The sequence below is a fragment of the Asparagus officinalis genome, chromosome 7 (assembly GCF_001876935.1).
Source record: "Asparagus officinalis chromosome 7, Aspof.V1, whole genome shotgun sequence".
Lineage (NCBI taxonomy): Eukaryota > Viridiplantae > Streptophyta > Magnoliopsida > Asparagales > Asparagaceae > Asparagus > Asparagus officinalis.
In genome coordinates, this window is record NC_033800.1 from 96470021 (window position 1) to 96487750 (window position 17730).

General features: G+C 37.1%; 2 protein-coding genes across 2 annotated transcripts in view; both read left to right on the top strand.

Moving 5' to 3' along the window:
* LOC109848153 (endoplasmic reticulum oxidoreductin-1-like) lies at positions 1-11676 on the top strand. The gene is made up of 9 exons (XM_020417519.1): positions 1-393; positions 486-617; positions 1636-1891; positions 2074-2184; positions 5429-5547; positions 5661-5765; positions 10452-10654; positions 10734-10857; positions 11019-11676. The coding sequence occupies exons 3-9, from the start codon at positions 1678-1680 to the stop codon at positions 11169-11171; spliced, it is 1029 nt and encodes a 342-aa protein (XP_020273108.1). The 5' UTR covers positions 1-393; positions 486-617; positions 1636-1677; the 3' UTR covers positions 11172-11676.
* The window catches only part of LOC109849449 (60S acidic ribosomal protein P1-like), a 3531-nt gene continuing 2230 nt past the window's right edge, over positions 16430-17730 (top strand). The window contains exons 1-4 of the mRNA XM_020419279.1: positions 16430-16537; positions 16641-16716; positions 17515-17638; positions 17718-17730. The exon at positions 17718-17730 is cut by the window's right edge and continues 94 nt beyond it. Of these exons, the coding sequence (XP_020274868.1) occupies positions 16648-16716; positions 17515-17638; positions 17718-17730 (206 nt within the window). The 5' untranslated portion in view covers positions 16430-16537; positions 16641-16647. The remainder of the gene's footprint in view (positions 16538-16640; positions 16717-17514; positions 17639-17717) is intronic.

Sequence of the window (17730 nt, forward strand, 5' to 3'; positions counted from 1 at the left end):
ACAAAAAAAAAAAAAAAAAAATCATTTTCTTCTGCTTTCCCATTTCTCCCTCTTCCTCCGTTGAATCTTCAATCATAACTAATAATAAGCTTTTTAAAACCCCCAAACCTACCCCTTCATCTCTAGGGTTTTCATTTTATTGAAGGAAGGGGGGGAAAATATTGATCCAGGGTTTATTCTCTCGTTCCTTCCCTTCTTCGATAAAATCTAGGGTTCTGATGGGAAATGCGGACGCCGACAGCCACAGCGGCGGCGGAAGCGGCGGGGCAATTGGGATTGCTGCTGGGTGTGCTCTGATCGCCGTCTCTTGGCAATTGCAGCGACGCTCCGGCGAGTTATGGAAAGATCCCTCTTTTGGGGATCTTTTCCAAGAAGCCAATCGAGTGCCCACCGGTAACTTCACTTATTATTTTTCTTTCTTTTTTGTATCTCTCCGATTTGATGTCGGTGGAGGGGTTTTGAATGAATCTTTTCGGAGCTTTCAGGGATCAAGAAGGTACACTGGGATCGTGGAGGGCTGTACTTGCGATTATGAGACTGCAGATTTTGTGAACGAGGAGGTTTTGCGTCCGATTTTACAAGAGCTGGTCCCCGCTCCGTTCTTCCGATATTTTAAGGTGATTGCTTCTTGCTTCAGAACACACCGAGTATTCTCCCACCTGTAAACCAAATCAATTAGACTTTAATTTTTCAAACGGGATATTTTAAGGGTAGATGCAAATCAAATAGATTTTAATTTTCCTTCAAATATTCTTCAAATAGTTTGAGGCTGTTGCTCAATCCTAAATTCTTCAAGGTAGTCCATCTGATCTACCCATTAGAATCTAACACCATCATACGTGAAAGTTGCCCACTATGTATTGAAGCAGTATTTTGTTTTTTTTTAATAGAATGTTATCACCTGGGGCCTGTTTTCCTTGGAGGTTTACTAATTTGTAGTTATTTTTTAAGTTGTAGTAACGGCTTTACAAATTGTGCTCTTGATCAATGAGTGTAGACTTCTGAAGTATAGTAACAAGCTTCATACTCCACTTGGATGGAAATGGAGTCATTCTGAAGATGGCTTTGGATGGGAAAAAGAGCAAGCTGTAGGTTAAGAATACATGAAGAGGATGACAAAAATAGGAGGAGGAGAACATCTCCATCCTTTCTCTTGTATTCTTTTTCAGCCAAGGAAAAAAAATCCAGTTCGACTGGATTTTGCTAAACTGTTCTTACGCACTGCAGTTTACTCTTTTAGTCCTTTTGGAGCTAAGTTGCTGTTTACTCTTTTAGTGCTTTTGGAGTAAAGTGGCTTGGCTTAAAACATAGCATGAAAACCAAATTGTTTTTTTTATTTTTTTTTTATTATTATTTTTTTTTTTTGGGGGGGGGGGGGGAAATTATCAGTTTAGAAGACCAAGAACAAACATGTTATTATCATTTGAGAGGTGTTATTCCAAGGGTCTAAAAATGGATGGGCAATATTCCTAATGAGAAGAATGGATGTGGTTAATGTTCATTGCATGTTTGTTTGATTGTGAAACACCATATCACTACTATTGTGCTGCTACACCATTTATATTCACCAGCCCATTTGGAACTTAGCATCCTGCAGCCTTTTACTGATTAGCACTTGTTTTGCTACTTTGATAGGTTAAATTGTGGTGTGACTGCCCCTTTTGGCCTGATGATGGGATGTGCCGTCTTAGGGATTGCAGTGTTTGTGAGTGTCCTGAGACTGAATTCCCTAAGCCATTTAAGAAGCCCTTTCAAGCACTTTCTGCCGATGATCTGAAGTGTCAGGAAGGAAAATCAGAGGCTGCCGTTGATCGCACACTCGATAACAAATCTTTTAGGGGATGGATTGAAGTTGATAATCCTTGGACCTATGATGATGAGACCGATAATGGTAAATTTTTTTCCTTTCTCCTGCATGAGTCTACTTGCTTTACGATAATGGTAAAATTTCTTTTCTCATGTAGGAAGTCTACTTGCTTTATGATACCCGATGACATTATATTTGTTTTTTGTCCTGTTATTCAGGTTGCTAAAAATGGTTGATGACATTTGATAGTTCATTTATTTTTGCAGCTGAGATGACTTATGTAAATCTTCAGCTAAATCCTGAACGCTATACTGGTTATGTGGGTCCATCAGCTAGGAGGATATGGGATGCTATCTACACTGAAAACTGTCCAAAATGTTAGTCCTAGCATCTTTTTGTACACTGTTTCCCAGTCTTTCTTAACCGATGTTTCTTTATTCTAATTGTCAGTTTATTGTTCACTATTTGACAATGATGTTCATCATGGTTTTATTTGAGTGCCATTATGAAACATATTGGTTACCTTCTCAAGATTTAGAAGGTTACTATTTACATGAGAAGCACCTATAATATTAGAATGCAGAACTTGAATAAAAAGCTTACGTTCTGTTTCATTATATATGAAGAAATAACTATTAGTTATGTAAGCTCCTGGATTAAGGTAATGTCCAAAGAACTAGAATACCTTTATGAAAAAACTAATTCTTACTCTTTCAATGGAGTAAGAATAAATAATCTTCTTGAAAGTTCAATATAGTTTTCTAGAGTAATGGGGCTATAATTTCCTCTTGTAGAACAAAGGGTTCCAGACTCCCTTTGGTCCTTGCCGTTTTAAGTTTTAAGGCGATCTATTACTTGGCTAATATGTTTTCCCTTAGTGATGAATAAATCACCCTGTAGATACTTTTGTCCTTTCCTTTTCATCTTGAATTGTTGCCAGCATATGGTGATTGGATGATTGCATGTTCTCACTTCTCACCACTTGACTGATAGTTGTACCCTTCCTACCAAGTTCCAGCCAGTTATTCATGGTTTAGGTTAGCTTCTCTCATACGCATAATGCTGTAATTTGGACCATCATCTCACAGTATGTTGACATTATATGGACAGAGCAGTATACTTTTGATTTCTGATCGAGTCCTTCAGTTGGCCTCGATTTAGATTAGAGCTATGTAGCTGGTCCTCTTTCAAAGGCAGAGAGGGGCTTGGAATATGTATTCAGAGGCAACATGGTTGAAAAACATATAGCTGAAAGACACGGATTGGATATAATTGAAATAAAAGCAAGAAACGTTACTGAAAATTGGACAACAAGTTGTAATTGGCAGGCGCCAGGCAGGTCTTTAAGTTTACTTGCTCTTCTTATTTAAATATAGGAGGACATCCATGGGCACATATGACATTCATCTGTTTGATTATACAACATTCCATTACATATCTATTTGCCCTGATTTCTGACCAAAGCTTCTGAGTATGTATATGAGCTCATTCTATTATTTATCTTGAAGTCGTGAGTGAGAATTATTTTTTTAATGCGTATAGTATGTCTTGGCTTTACATGTTAGTTATAAGTTTGTACATTTTATTGTCCGTAAATTAATAGCGAAGGTTTCGTTTCATATTAAAGTTAAAAGGAGAAAACATTGTACATTTTAGTGTCCGTATATTAGTAGCAAGGGTTTCGTTTCAGATTAAAGTTAAAAGGAGAAAGCATTAGATATCTTTTAACTAGTCTGGTCAAAACTGCAGGAGTGTAAAGTTTGCAACCAGATTTGCTAGAGCTGATGTTGATCTCTCCTCTTCATTCAAATATTACTTAATAAAAGAAGTTATGTGCACTTTAATCCGAGAAGGCTTGTTATCTCCAATAGCCGAAATAGATATTGCTTTTCTTTTCACAGATTTTTATGCGCTAAGTCGGTCATCTGTGTATATAACTAGTTATAATGCACATGCGCAATGCATGTAAAGGACAAGAGAGAGTTTCATCGTTATGGCAACAACTTTGCTGATAACTAATTTAATTATACTTGAGATATTTAAAAACTTTGCTGGTTTGCTCAATATTTTTACCATTTTGGTTCTACATTTATTAGATCTAGATGTCATCTCTTTATGTTATTTGACAATGCTTTAAGTTAGAGGTTAGGAAAAGTTAACCCCTCTTTAACCTGTCAAAACACAAAAATGTATCCTCAAGAGCAGAGTGAGTTAGCCTGTTTAATTTATCAAATTTAAAAAGTTGTAATGAAGATAAATCATGTAGCCAAGTTAAAACCAATCACATCTTTAGACAGATAAGAAAAAACTTCTTTATTTATAAAAATAATAATAATCCTCCCTCTTACCAAATATTGATGATGATCTAACTAATATAAACCTTACCTAATTAGTTGATCAATTTAACTTATTATGCTCGACCGGATTAGTGTTTCTTAATTGCTCATTCTTAAACCTTTGCCAAAAGGAATTGTTTTACAATTTAGATATTGAACCTGTCCCTATTCTAATGTTGAGACCAGATGGCCAGCATTTTTATCCATTTATAGCCAATTCTATTAGATTGCAGAAGAAGGATATAAGTAGATTAACTATATGGGCTTCAACTGAACAAACTGTCAAATTTCGTGCCAAATTGGGTGTTATTATACTTTATGAAATAATACCATTAAAATTTTAAGATTTCATTTGAATTTCATCCTATGACAAAATGTTAATTATTCTTAGATGTTATATTACGATTAGATCCCATATTGCATATTCCGGTGTCAGTGTGTGAGGGGGGTGATGAAGAAATTACTACTTGGTTATTACAACTTTTATTTATTTTTATTTTTTTCCTTTGGGTGGGGAGTGGGGGGTGGGTGGGTAGGCACAAAGTACTATGTGAGATTACCAAATCGTAACTCGGTCAGAATACTGTCCTAGTTTCCCTTTTTCCCCCCTTATAAGAGGTTATATATGTATCTGTATATATGCATGCACACAGGAGCATGTGCGTGAGTTTGTGCTTTAGTGCACGTGCGTGGTTGGGTTGGGTGTGTGTGTGTTTTGAGTTTTTGTGTTGATGTCTCTGAGTTTTTGTGTTGATGTCTCTGCATGTGTTTGAATTTCTCTGTGTTTTTGTTTGGAAATGGTTAAGTTAGGAGCAAAGAGACACTAAAGCGGGTTTGTGTTGCCCATTTTTTAGTCAACCCAGGTTACCTTAACCTGGGCCCATCTGGAGCATGTTTTTGAAGACCAACCTTTCCCATGGTATCATCTTACTTGGCATGATATAATATGGTAACATCATTTTCTAACCTTTCTTAATAAAATAGCAACTGATAGCTAAACTTGGCATACATGATCTACTACGTTCACTTTAATTTGTGGTTTGCTGAATGAACTCAGTAGTGTAACATTGTGATATGACACAAGTTTATGTGCTACTCTTACTAATGATAAGACAAACGTATGGCATTGGGAAATGTTACTTAACAAATCATAAAATTCTGGGTGAACTGTGTCAAATGCTACCTTTTTGATTAGTGATTCCGGAGAAGATAACTTCTTGGAGAACTGGGGAAACAAATATTTGTTTTTGCTCGTATGATGTTAGTTATTTATCTTCTTTTGCAGATCCTTCCGGTGAATTTTGTCCAGAGAAAAAAGTACTGTATAAGTTGATTTCAGGATTACATACCTCAATCTCGGTTCATATAGCTTCTGACTATCTCCTTGACGAAGCCAAAAACCTGGTTTTCCCCCAAACTTAAACTATAAAATGCTTATGTGCGCGTGTACCTTTTGGATACATTTTTCATAAACTGTAACTTTCTGACATACTTTTTACTCTTACTGCATGAACCAGTGGGGGCCAAATCTTAAATTGCTATATGACCGTGTTTTGCAACATCCTGATCGTGTCAGAAATTTGTATTTCTCGTTTCTATTTGTTTTGCGGGCAGTAACAAAGGTACATTTGTTTCATAGTTGCATGTATTTCTATCAAGTTGTAATACTTGTGCAGTGCATTTTATTTTCCTTTGCACCTTTGTTTACTTTTAGATGTCAGTCTTTTGAATTGCACATTAAATATCTTACTCCGTGTTTTATATTTATTTTCAACTGAGATGATAACTTCACCATGAACTTGAGCGTGTAAATCCATATGCCTATTTCTTTTCAAGGATGAATTAGGAAGCAACCAAGATATGAAAAAATTGTGAGATTGCTTCAATTTTACAGTAGTATGATGGTTTGAATGTTGCTTTTCCACGTACATATGGCATTGTGTCTAGGTGGTATTTTGGTGCCACTTGAGCATGATGCATGTGATGGACAAATGACTATCGAATATAAGAAAAACACTTGATGTCAATCATTGACATACACATTACACTTCAATTGCATCTTGAATGTTGATCCTAGAAATCCCCACTTTTTGAAACATAGATTTGCACTGATTCCAAAACGAACTTACATTGGTTTTGATTTCAAGCAAGGGGCATGTATTCAAGAAGCAAGTTTCTATAATTGGTTAGTGATCCTAAACATATTTATTTACATTTTGGTATGTTTATATTTTATTAATTATGGTTAGATTATAGTTTAGGCTATGATATATATATACACACACACACACACACCATTTGATATGTCACTCTGATAAATAATACTTATCCCTGCTATCTGTTATCCAATATGAATTTTGGTTGTCTGATAAATCCCCAATAACTGATATTTAAAACCTTGGTTCAGTATCATTTTGCAATACAAATATAGCTAACATATAATATTCCCAGCCCAATAAAGTAAAAACTAAATTGTAACTAGCATGTTAAGAAAAAATTCATGGTGAATACTTCATACTTAATTTTTGCTGGGCAAGAGTAATAGTAGGATGGTTGATCTCTTGGATATTCCTTGACTAGGTGATTAAAAATGGTATCAGGGCTATCACCACTTGACGTTTATTGATCTAAGTAAATAATCCTGTGTCACTATGTACTAGGAAGGTATAATATTATTTCCATTTAACTTAGAATTTAGTAAGCATTTTCCAAGAGGAATTGTGGTAGGAACTCCATCATTAGGGATGTCAAACATGCTAGGGCATGTGGAAACCCTTGCTTGGGACATTGTAAGTAATAGGAAGATGTCGGGTAGTAGAAAGAATCTTGCTTATGGGAAACTGTTAAAGAATATTCCCCCGCATTTTAAGGGATACACCTCCCAGAGATGTCCTGTAGAAACATTATAGAAGCGTTCTTCCATTTACTTTTTAAATGACTAATAACCGTTGCACCTTTCTTATAAATTATTATCACTAGTCAGTAAACTTTAATTTTTTTTCCTAAAAAAATTTGTGCAGAATGTGCAAAATAGTTCTTGGCAGCAAAGTTCTGTCATATCTAATATAATGCAGAGGCTTTCTAACATGATAATTTGGATAATACATCTGGTTATCCAGACAGGCCTAGCAACAGCTGGTGGAGATGTAGTCATTAGGTTAGGCTATTTGGAGGTGCTGCTATTGGATGACAGTAAGAAGTTACCCCTGTGATGTCCATGCTTACCCTTCCTAAGCTACTAAAGTTGAATGAACTTTTAGTGCCAACGTGTATCATTGGAACATGCTCCATGTAGAAGCTTTGCACAAGCATGCCTGATTACTGAATGTCTTAGTCTAAAAATCACCTAACAACTGAGACATATATGCACCATTAAAGGTATTCTGAGAACCTGTATGGTGCACGTGCTCCGTTGCAACAAAAGTGCAGAATTGGGTAACCAGTGGTGGATGTAATATCTCTTAAAAAGTGTTGCCACTATATAATTAATAATTAAAAATTAAAGAAATAACAACTTAATAGATAAAAAACATTTTAAATAGAAATATTGGAAACCTATGGTAGAGAGTCTAAAGACCATGGATTGCTTATGATAGAAAATATGCATTTTGTGTGGGGTCACCAAGTCTATCTAAGATTCTTTTAGCAGAGTGGGTCAATTAAATTGGGTGGGATCCAGGACCAAAATAGTTTCATGTGACACCACTTTGGCCTATGTGGTTTCGCCCCTGTGGGTGCCTTAAAACATATGTACAATGGTGAAATGACATATACCTTATATGTTTAGTCATGATGTGCTCAGTATTTGTCTGTACTTGGCCAGACTTTTGCTTTCGATTGCACAAATCACTCAGATCAACCATATGATTCTATTTCGGGCCACTAGTCCTGTAACTTTTGTTATGTAAGCTATTGTTCATGCTGATCAAATCTCCATCTTTAGCTGAAAGCTTTGTGTTTTATGATACGTTGGTTTATTTTTCAAGAGAATGAGTAAGAGGTGCTAAACTAGAAGAACAAGCACCAATCACCACACCTAAATGCCCTAATGGGTAATGAAATTCATTTTATAACCTTTATGATGATGCTATTTTCTATATAAAAAATCTTCTACATAGCAATAAGCAGAACCAATGTTGAAAATAGCATTAACGCATAGCGTAACACTTCCCTCCAGTTAGGTTACAATAGCGATAACGCATAGCGTAACGTAGGTTAAATAATTTATTATTATTTAAATAATTTATAGATATATAACATTCAAAATACTCAGATTTAAAAATTATTTTCACAAATACCCATAATTTAAGGGTATATGTGCAAATCAGCCAATAAACGAACAAAAAAACCCACATCACCCGTCGCCGTCAACTCCTCCATTAACTCCTCCGTTATAAAAACCCTTGCTTCCCACGCCGTCAACTCCTCCGACCTTATCCTCTTCTAATTCCTTTATAAAAAAACCCACCCCATCCTCACCTCTTCCCTCATCATCTCCTTCCCCCCTCCTCTCTCTCTCTACGAACCAACCCTCGCTCTCTCTCATCAGTCGCCGTCACCATTTGTAGCGGCCCAAGAAAACCCTAGTCTCCTAAGTTCGTCGACGACGAAGGCCCTAAGTTCGGCGACGACGATGAGGATCTGAGACGAAAACGAGGACGAGGGCCTGAGACGAAGATGACGACGAGGACCTGAGACGAAGACAACGACGAGGGTCTGAAACGACGACGACGACGAGGGCCTGAGACGAAGACGACGACGAGGGCCTGAAACGAAGACGACGACGAGGGCCTGAGACGAAGACGAAGACGAGGTTAGAATCTGGGCGACGGCATCTCTTTTATTTTTAGGGTTTTGTTGAATTTGAAGTCAATCACAGTCGTTGATTTTTTTTTTAAAATAAATCCTAGCCATTAATCAAATAACGCAGGCTAAGCAACGCTACGCAAAAACACCACAAAACGTACGCTATGCCCGAAATAGCATACGTTATTTGTGATCTGTGCTATTTCAAAACGCTACATAGCGTTAACCCATCGCTACGTCACGTTAAACGCCATTTTACGCCATATAACGTGTTATTTTCAACATTGAGCAGAACATAGTTCATGCATGTGGGAGGTTTTATGTTTTATCCTGGAAAGCACATTTATATAGTTGTTTTGGCAATAAAGCCATCCCTTCGCCTCATCTTACTGGTAGTGTTTGCTCAAATATACGTTCATTTTCGTCTGATACAATACATGTAGATTTGCACTTCCATCTGAATTCCATGTTGAGTAACCAGGCATCTATTATCTACTACTATTATTTAAGAAAAACTATACTTTTGGTTCTGACCGTATGTGTCAAGATTTAAAAAAATTCAACATATGTCCTCAATAATTTATTGTACATTTATTACTACCCCTATGTGCCAAGATTTCAAACAGTTCAACATTTGTCATCAACATTTTATAGTACATTGAAACTAGCTAGCTAGGACAAAATTGGAAAGACCTAAAAACATCCTAACCGCCGCTCATTATGTGATAACTTCCCCCACTCTGTATTTTCTGACAGTAAGATACTTTATATCACCTTTGGCAATAATTTTTTTAAAAAACTATTCATTTAGCAATTAGCATTGACTATTTAGATGTTAAAAATTTTTATGCACATGTTTACTACGTAATGTATGCATTGCATGCACCGGAGAACTATAAGTGCATGCATGACGTTAAGTTGCCATGTCGAAACATGCATATGCTTATTCTCATGGTAACTCTTTGACGCTTGACTAACAGTTTTGCGTAAGTTAAGGTTGTGATTTTAGGACATCATTTTGGTTGATCTGCTGCTTTTATAAGCTTGTCCATTAATGTACACAGTTTAACAGTGTTGAGATGGACGGTTTATATATAGGCAATGATTGCATTCATTCACAAGTTCTATAGATTAGATGAAGGTTCTATATCATCATATATTATCACTTTTATATATGGGATTTTCTATATCAAATGCTATCAGTCTGTAGCTTGCATTCATGTTCTTTATTTCGCATGTCCATCTATTATCCTTCTGATTTGTCTTGAAACCCCAAATTCTGCCTTCCAACCTATTTACCCTAGAAGACCACTCTGTAATATTATATAAGCCCATGGGCATGTTTATGCATAGATATACAAGTTGGTGTTCCTTTGACTTCCTTCCCATATATTGTTTTAGGAATTCGACATCTAATTCGTTTTGTGTCTGAGTGCTTATCCATATTTATTCTTCTTCATAGCTATCTTGTACAATATAGCTTTCTGTTTTATGTCTTTCAGGCTGCAGACTATTTAGAGCAGGCTGAATATGACACTGGGAACCCTGAAGAAGATCTGAAAACACAATCGTTAGTGAGGCAGTTAGTCTACAACCCTAAGTTGCAGTCTGCTTGCCCTCTTCCGTTTAATGAAGCCAAGCTTTGGCAAGGGGAAAGTGGACCTGAATTGATGCAACAGATTCAAAAGCAATTCAGAAACATCAGGTTTCACCACAACCTTACTTGTTATATTATGATGGAAGTTGAATATTAAGCAAATGTTAACTGATGTGCACATTTTTAGTGCATTGATGGATTGTGTAGGCTGTGAAAAGTGCCGCCTATGGGGGAAACTTCAAGTTCTGGGTCTTGGCACAGCATTGAAGATTCTGTTCTCAGTCAATGGCCAAAGTACAAAGAATCAGCCTGTAAGTTACTTCTCTTCTGATAACTAGTAAACTATTTTCATATTTCGGCCTAGTAAAAAGAAATCAATCAATTGATGTTAGGGTAATAATCAGTTATAAATTTAGTAAATATTCTTTGACGAGAAAATCATTGATGATGATGTCTATTCTTGTTCTTTCAGTTGCAGCTGCAAAGGAACGAAGTAATTGCATTCCTGAACCTTTTGAATCGTCTATCTGAATCTGTTGACTTTGTTCGTAAAATGGCCCCCCAGTTTGACAAATTCATGGAAGGCCAACATTATCATCCAGCTGGTGGAAGTGTTTCTCTGTAGCCTAGAAACATTCAAATAGTTATTGTTGTAAGATTTTTGAATCTGAACCGTGTTCTACTTCTAAAGCTCTTAGAGCTATACTAGCCACACTCGTGCGTAAGCCCCACGCTCGAGTGTGGCTAGCCCCGCTGAAAGTTCTGAACTCAAGTAACAGGTTGGTTCTACTAGATGTTTCACATTGTGATGAGATTCATCTGGAAAATTGGCATGTAATTCTTTTTGGACGTATAATGCTATGGTGGGATTGGGACACATGAGCAGTTCAGCATGACAGAGGATGTTTTGAGGCATCAACGAGAACTGAACTTCAAATATGTCTGAGTTTAACCATTATATGTTAGATGAGAAACGATGGCGTGCTTTTGCTCTGCTCTCCCTTTAGCTTTATCTAAATACTTCTGCAAAGTCAACTTCTCGTTGCACTTGATATTGGATCTGTGTTCTTATACGAACGGTTGTTAAGAAGAAGAAGAAAAATGCACGTGTATTACTTCTTGTCCTCCTATATATTGGTTTTTCTTGCCTATTATTCATCTACTCCGTTTCTGCTTTTGTTATTATGAAAACAAATTTGAGATGTTCAGTTATTTCACAATGTTATGCTGGAGCAATGATGTTGATCAGGGTCACAATGATCAAAAAAGGCATAATGCGTGGTTTTAGTGTGACATGCAGGCTTATGTAGATGATAACGAACTAAATCACCTTTCCCCAAAAATTGTCTTTACTCAACAGTTACGTTTGAAGCAAGGTTCTGTTAGGCTATGGTGTTTGCAATTATACATACAATTCAATTATCCATGAGAATGTAATGCTATTTACGGATTCTATTGACTTCATATTAGTTAATAGATAACACTCGGAGATGTGCTTGAAAGTTTTGGTAATGATTGGAGCCCTTCTAGTTTTTCATTAGTTTGTTGTTTTAGTTTTTCATTGGTTTACTTGTGAAAGTTTAAAAAAAAATCTATACATTGATGGGTTGTTACGCTTGAATGTTCGAAAGACGAAAGAGTCAAGATGGAAAATATTAGCATACGTCCACAAATTAAAAACCTATTCTGAAATTTGCAATGAAAAAAAGAAGTTTGAGATACCCTAACTTTGCGAGACTTTCACACTATTTTCTTACCCATTGAAAAGCTCAATTAACATAATCACGAAGCTGGTATAACTCCACATATCTTGTGATATTATTGGACACCCTTACAAACTTGACAAATGTCATCCCCAAAAATAATTGAAGAAACAAATTTGCAGCGCAATTCAAATATAGGAAGTACAATAACGTAGAAGTTGCTCTATCTTTTTCCTAATTGTATGATTACATGAGCAACAATATAAACTGTTATGCCTAGGACCTGCAAGTCTATTGGAGCGCTATAGGGTATTGACATGTATATATGAATCTGACTCCCAACTACTTCACTAAGTAGACAAAAATGATCCAGCCCTGACAAACTGCCTAATTCTATATACATTGTCCCTATCAGCATCTGGAATCTTGATACATAAAAAAATGTTTTATTAGACACTTTTCATGTTTTCTGACTGCCATGTGGGGGCCCTAATTTCACACTGTCATGTTGAACAGTTGAAGGAATGATATTGATTAAGGCCATGATGGTAAAAAGGGCATAATGCGGGGTTTCAGCGTGATATGTTTTTGTAGATAATAACGAACTAAGTCACATTCCCCCCCCCCCAAAAAAAAAAAAAAAAAAAATTGACTTACTCGCAATCCGTTTGAAGTGAAGATTTTACTATGCTATGGTGTTGCAATTATAGATACAATTCAATCATCTAGGATAATGCAACACTATTTATAAATTTTGCTAACCTAATAGTAGTTAATAGCAAGCACTCGAAAATGTGTTTGAAAGTTTTAATAATGATCGGATTTGTTTTAATTTTTTATTGGTTTGTTGTTTTATAGTTTTTCATTGGTGTACTTGTAAAAGTCCAAAAAATCTTCCCATTGATGGGTTATTGCGCTTGAATGTTCAAACGAGTCAATATGGAAAATATAACCATGTGCCCATAAATTAAACACCTATTATGAAATTTGCAATCAAAAAAGAAGTTTGAGATACCTTAATTTTGGGAGACTTTCATCTTTTTGTTACCCATTGGAACCCTCAATTATGAAAATTATAAAGTTGGTATAATTCCATTATATCTTGTGATAATGTTGGACTCCCAACAAATTTGACTAGGAATTACAAGAAAATATACACAAATATCATCTCCAAAAATGATTTACGAATCAAATTCGCAGTACAATGCAAATATAGAAAGTATAGTAATCTAGAAACGACTCTAGCTTTCTCCTAATTGTTACCACCCGCGGGTGGGACTCATGGTCAGCAGCTCTCCATGGGGGAGTGTATCTCTCCAGGCTATTGCCCGTTGTTGGTCAGGAGTTCGAATCCTCGTAGCCGCATTCACCTGGTTTCCCTTGGTTTAAGGGTGGGGACGGAAACCCGGGGTTTTATTGGTCACCAAATCCAGCTCAGCCCGTTGTATGCTCACCAGTTCGCGTCCCAGTGGTCCCCACGCTGCTCGCCCGCGCTCTGCCCGTGGGGATGAGCCCCTGGTATTAATGGTAGCTCCTTGTAGATGTGAAGGGAACAATGGAAATCGAACCAGGGCCGCTGGCGGGGCTCCAAAGGAGTTAAACTGAGCTGGGGTGACCAAGTTTCCCTTGTCATCAAAAAAAAAAAACAATAGAAATTGTTATGCTTGGGACCGGTGAGCCTGTAGGAGCACTATAGGGCATTGACATGTTGAGACGAATATGACTCCCAATTAGTTCACTAAATAGACAAAAATAATCAAGTTCTTACAAACTACCTAATTTAAGCTTTCAGGCAAGAGGGAATGACTCGGAAAGATAAAGTGCATAACATTTCACTAAGCTTGATACAGCTCCTCTATATACATTGTCCCCCATCAGCATCTTAAATCTTGATACATAAAAAATTTTATCACACATTTTCCATGTTTCTGACTGCCATGTTGGAGCCCTAATGTCACACTATCATGTTCGAGCAATGATATTGATTAGGGTCACAATGATAAAAAGGCATAATGCATGGTTTTATGAATGTTCAAATGAGTCAAGATGGAATATGACGCAGACGTAGAAACGGGGAGACCGATTGGATATCGTTCCGATGCCGACGAGCCCTGACAATAGCAGGTAGAAAACAAGCTTGAATCCACAAGCCCTAGGTTTCTCAAACTTGAGAAGAAGAACAATGGAGAACAATTCTCTTGATTGAATAATTGAAAGTTAATTATTTGATTTACAAAAGGAACTATTATTTATAGCCAACTAAATCTATCCTAACTCTAATAAAAAAAAGTATGAATCTAAAAGGAAATAACTAAAAAGGAACTCTTTCCTAATCTAAAAGGAAATAACCAAAAGAACTATTTCCTAATCAAAAAGGAAATAACCAAAAAGAACTCTTTCCTAATCAAAAAGGAAATAACCAAAAGGTCTCTTTCCTAATTTGAAGTCCGAGTCGACACGAGTAATACCGCCTTTCGTGTCGACTGGACATGAGTCGACTAAGTATGTCGAGTAGTCCCGCCTTTCGTGTCGACTGGGATGTGTCGACTTGTCCTGTCGCATGTCGTCTCGTCCTATCGTCTCGAGTCGTTTGCTCGACTCGATTGGGCTGCTTTTCTTCTCAGCTCGTCCAAGATTTGATCTCCTGCATCAGTCCCTCATTCTTCGGAAGAACTCGTCTCTGAGTTCTCATCACTCGAATACAACTTGATTGAAGGATGCTAGTCAGAAATGTCCGCCACGTTGAATGTCGGGTGAACAGTAAACCTGATGAACAATGTTTTAAAAAATTGAATTTAACACAGAATTAACAAAAAAATTTGTAATTATTAAAAGCAATTAATTTCAGATCTAAATTAACAGTAAAAAAATCTATCTTCTAGATTGCTGTCAAAAAAGAAAATAATTAGTATAAATTCGAAATTAAAAAGTTAGAACATCAGGCTTGAACGGGTACAGTCGTGATTTCACTGTCCTAGAAGATAGAGGACCCGCCTATCGCCTTGGCGTAGTCAATCCTCTCCCCTTAGCGGTAAAAGCCCCGAAAAATGGCCGACCTCTGTACTCGGGCGAGAGTAGCATAGCTTCTGCTCAGACAAAGATGGTTGCCCGGAAAAATAATGAACACATTAACAAAACTTTGAGAAAGAAATGAAGGAAGAATCGTTTGCAGAAGAAGAGAGGATGTTGCTTTTCACTGTGTCTTCCGAGGAGGAGAACCCCGATATATATAGGAGCTGGAGGCCAAAGAGCCGTTGTTCGAATCCGCATACGTTACGCAGCATCCGCGTAACTCCCTGCGCCAACTCCGCATTCGTTACGAACAAGTCACGCGGAATGCAAACGAAAAAATAAAAATACTGAGATCCAAAAAAGTGTAAGTGTGCGGTGTGGCGCGCGCGTGCGTGCGTGCGGCGGCGGCGAGGTGTGCGTGCGTGCGAGCGCGTGCGTGTGTTTTGCAAAGCCCACAAAACCCAGAACACTATTCAAGGCCTAATAAAATGTGAACCAATATAAACCTCTTGGACTTACTTTCATTTTTCAATGTGGAACTATTCACAAATGCAAAATTGCCTTTTTATGAACAAAATATCCAACACTACTCCCCTCCCCCGCCTCCCTTCCCAGATCTTCACCCTTAGCTCCTCCTCTCCCTCCGTCTCAAACCCCACCTCTCTTCTCAAAAATTTTGAACTTATTTATCCTTCCTCTCCTCCACTCGGTCCTCTACTTTTAGGTAAAGTTTTGATATTGTGTCTAAGAGAGGAGGAGGAGGAGGCTGATTTTTTTTTACTGATCGGAGGAGGAAGAGCGAGTGGGCAGAGTAAGGGGATGAGGATAACGAGGGGCTGAGTTTTTTTTTTTTTGGGGCAAATATTAGAACTTGGGGTCGATATTGTAAATATGAAAGTGTTTAGGGATACGTATGCAAAAATCTATTAATTCTCGCTTCCAAAGCTTGCGTCGACAGTCGGAATAGACCTTGTTGACAAAGGCACTCTTTTTTAATGCATATTTGGTAATTTAGCCCCTAGTTTGTAGTATCCGGAAGATAAATTCCCTCCAAGAAGCAAAAAAAAGCCCAGCGCCCTTCTAGCTTATGGGCTGGAAACGAAGCCCAGCGCCCAACTCCTCTGGGCTAAAAGAGCCGCAATAGGCCCCCAAGAGTAGGGAGCCAACCATCACGCGACAGCCGTGTATATAAGAGACGCCCAAGCTAGGGTTTCCGAAGAATCCCTCTTCTCCGAGTCGGCGCGAGCGAGCGAGCGGTTTCCATATTTTTCTGAAAGTAAATTTCTACGTCTTTTCTGTTTTCTATCTGTATCTTGATCTAAATCTTGGGGTTCCCTTCTGAGATTTCTCATTTCGTTTTTTTTGCTGTGATCTTGTAGAGCGGGAATGTCGGCCTCGGAACTCGCCTGCTCATATGCCGCCATCATCCTCTACGACGATGGCATCCCCATCACGGTATCCTCCGGCCCCCGCCCAAAAAAATAAAAATAAAAATAAAAATAAAAACCAACTTTTTTTTTACAATCTGAGGTCAATAGGTAGGGTTTCGTTCGTTCTTCACTTAGCATGTAGTCCTTAGATTTGTTTGTTATACTAAAAACTACTGTAAAACATTTTTAGATTCTCCTTTTAAAAATTCATTTTTATTTATTGAAGTTTTTAAGAGTAAATATTAAGATATTCTAAGTCCCTTTGTGCTGTATTATATATGTCAGCTGGTAACTTATGGTAATGTATTGCAACAAGCTAAATTTATTGATATCAGATTGTAACATGAAACATGACATGCTAAAACCGGGTATTTTTTAGGACAGACATCCAATTTATGAAATCAAAATTCATTGTTTGAATTATTTTTTGTCTGTAATTTTTTTACATATCAAGTAACATCATAACATTGAATGTTAAATTCAATTGTTATGCATAAATGTCGGGTTTGATTTGAAGATGATGAAACCCTGTGTAAAATGACCTAAGATGATAAGAGGTGGATTTTTCTAGGATTCATGAGGGTGAGTTTCTAGGATGAATGTTTTTTTTATTTTCTAACTGTTAGGTTCTGATTTAGTTCAGTAAAATTAAACTGATTGTGTTTATTTTCCCTTTGCAAAATAAGATCAGAATTCTCTGCAATAGGAACATAAAAAAAATTCAATTTTCTTGTCTTTATCATTGTATGCTTTTGTTTATGTTGTGACATAAATTTCTATGTGGTTTCCTTTTACCTACTTGTTTGTCTTGCTGCTGTTGTAGGCTGAGAAGATAGCTACATTGGTCAAGGCTGCCAATGTGCCAATTGAATCATACTGGCCTGGTTTGTTCGCTAAGCTCTTCGAGAAGAAGAACATTGAGGATCTTATCCTTAACGTTGGATCTGGTAAGAACATGCTTATATTTTTTCTCTGACAATCTGCCTTGTGTTGCAGCAGCTTATGTCTACTGTTGTTTTCTCTTAGGTGGGGCTGCGCC

Excerpts from the sequence above, each read along its gene's own strand:
- LOC109848153 (XM_020417519.1), top strand. The coding sequence starts at position 1,678 with ATGTGCCGTCTTAGGGATTGCAGTGTTTGTGAGTGTCCTGAGACTGAA. Across the intron at positions 2,185-5,428 it reads CACTGAAAACTGTCCAAAAT|ATCCTTCCGGTGAATTTTGT; the intron begins GTTAGTCCTAGC and ends CTTCTTTTGCAG. Across the intron at positions 10,655-10,733 it reads AAGCAATTCAGAAACATCAG|TGCATTGATGGATTGTGTAG; the intron begins GTTTCACCACAA and ends GCACATTTTTAG.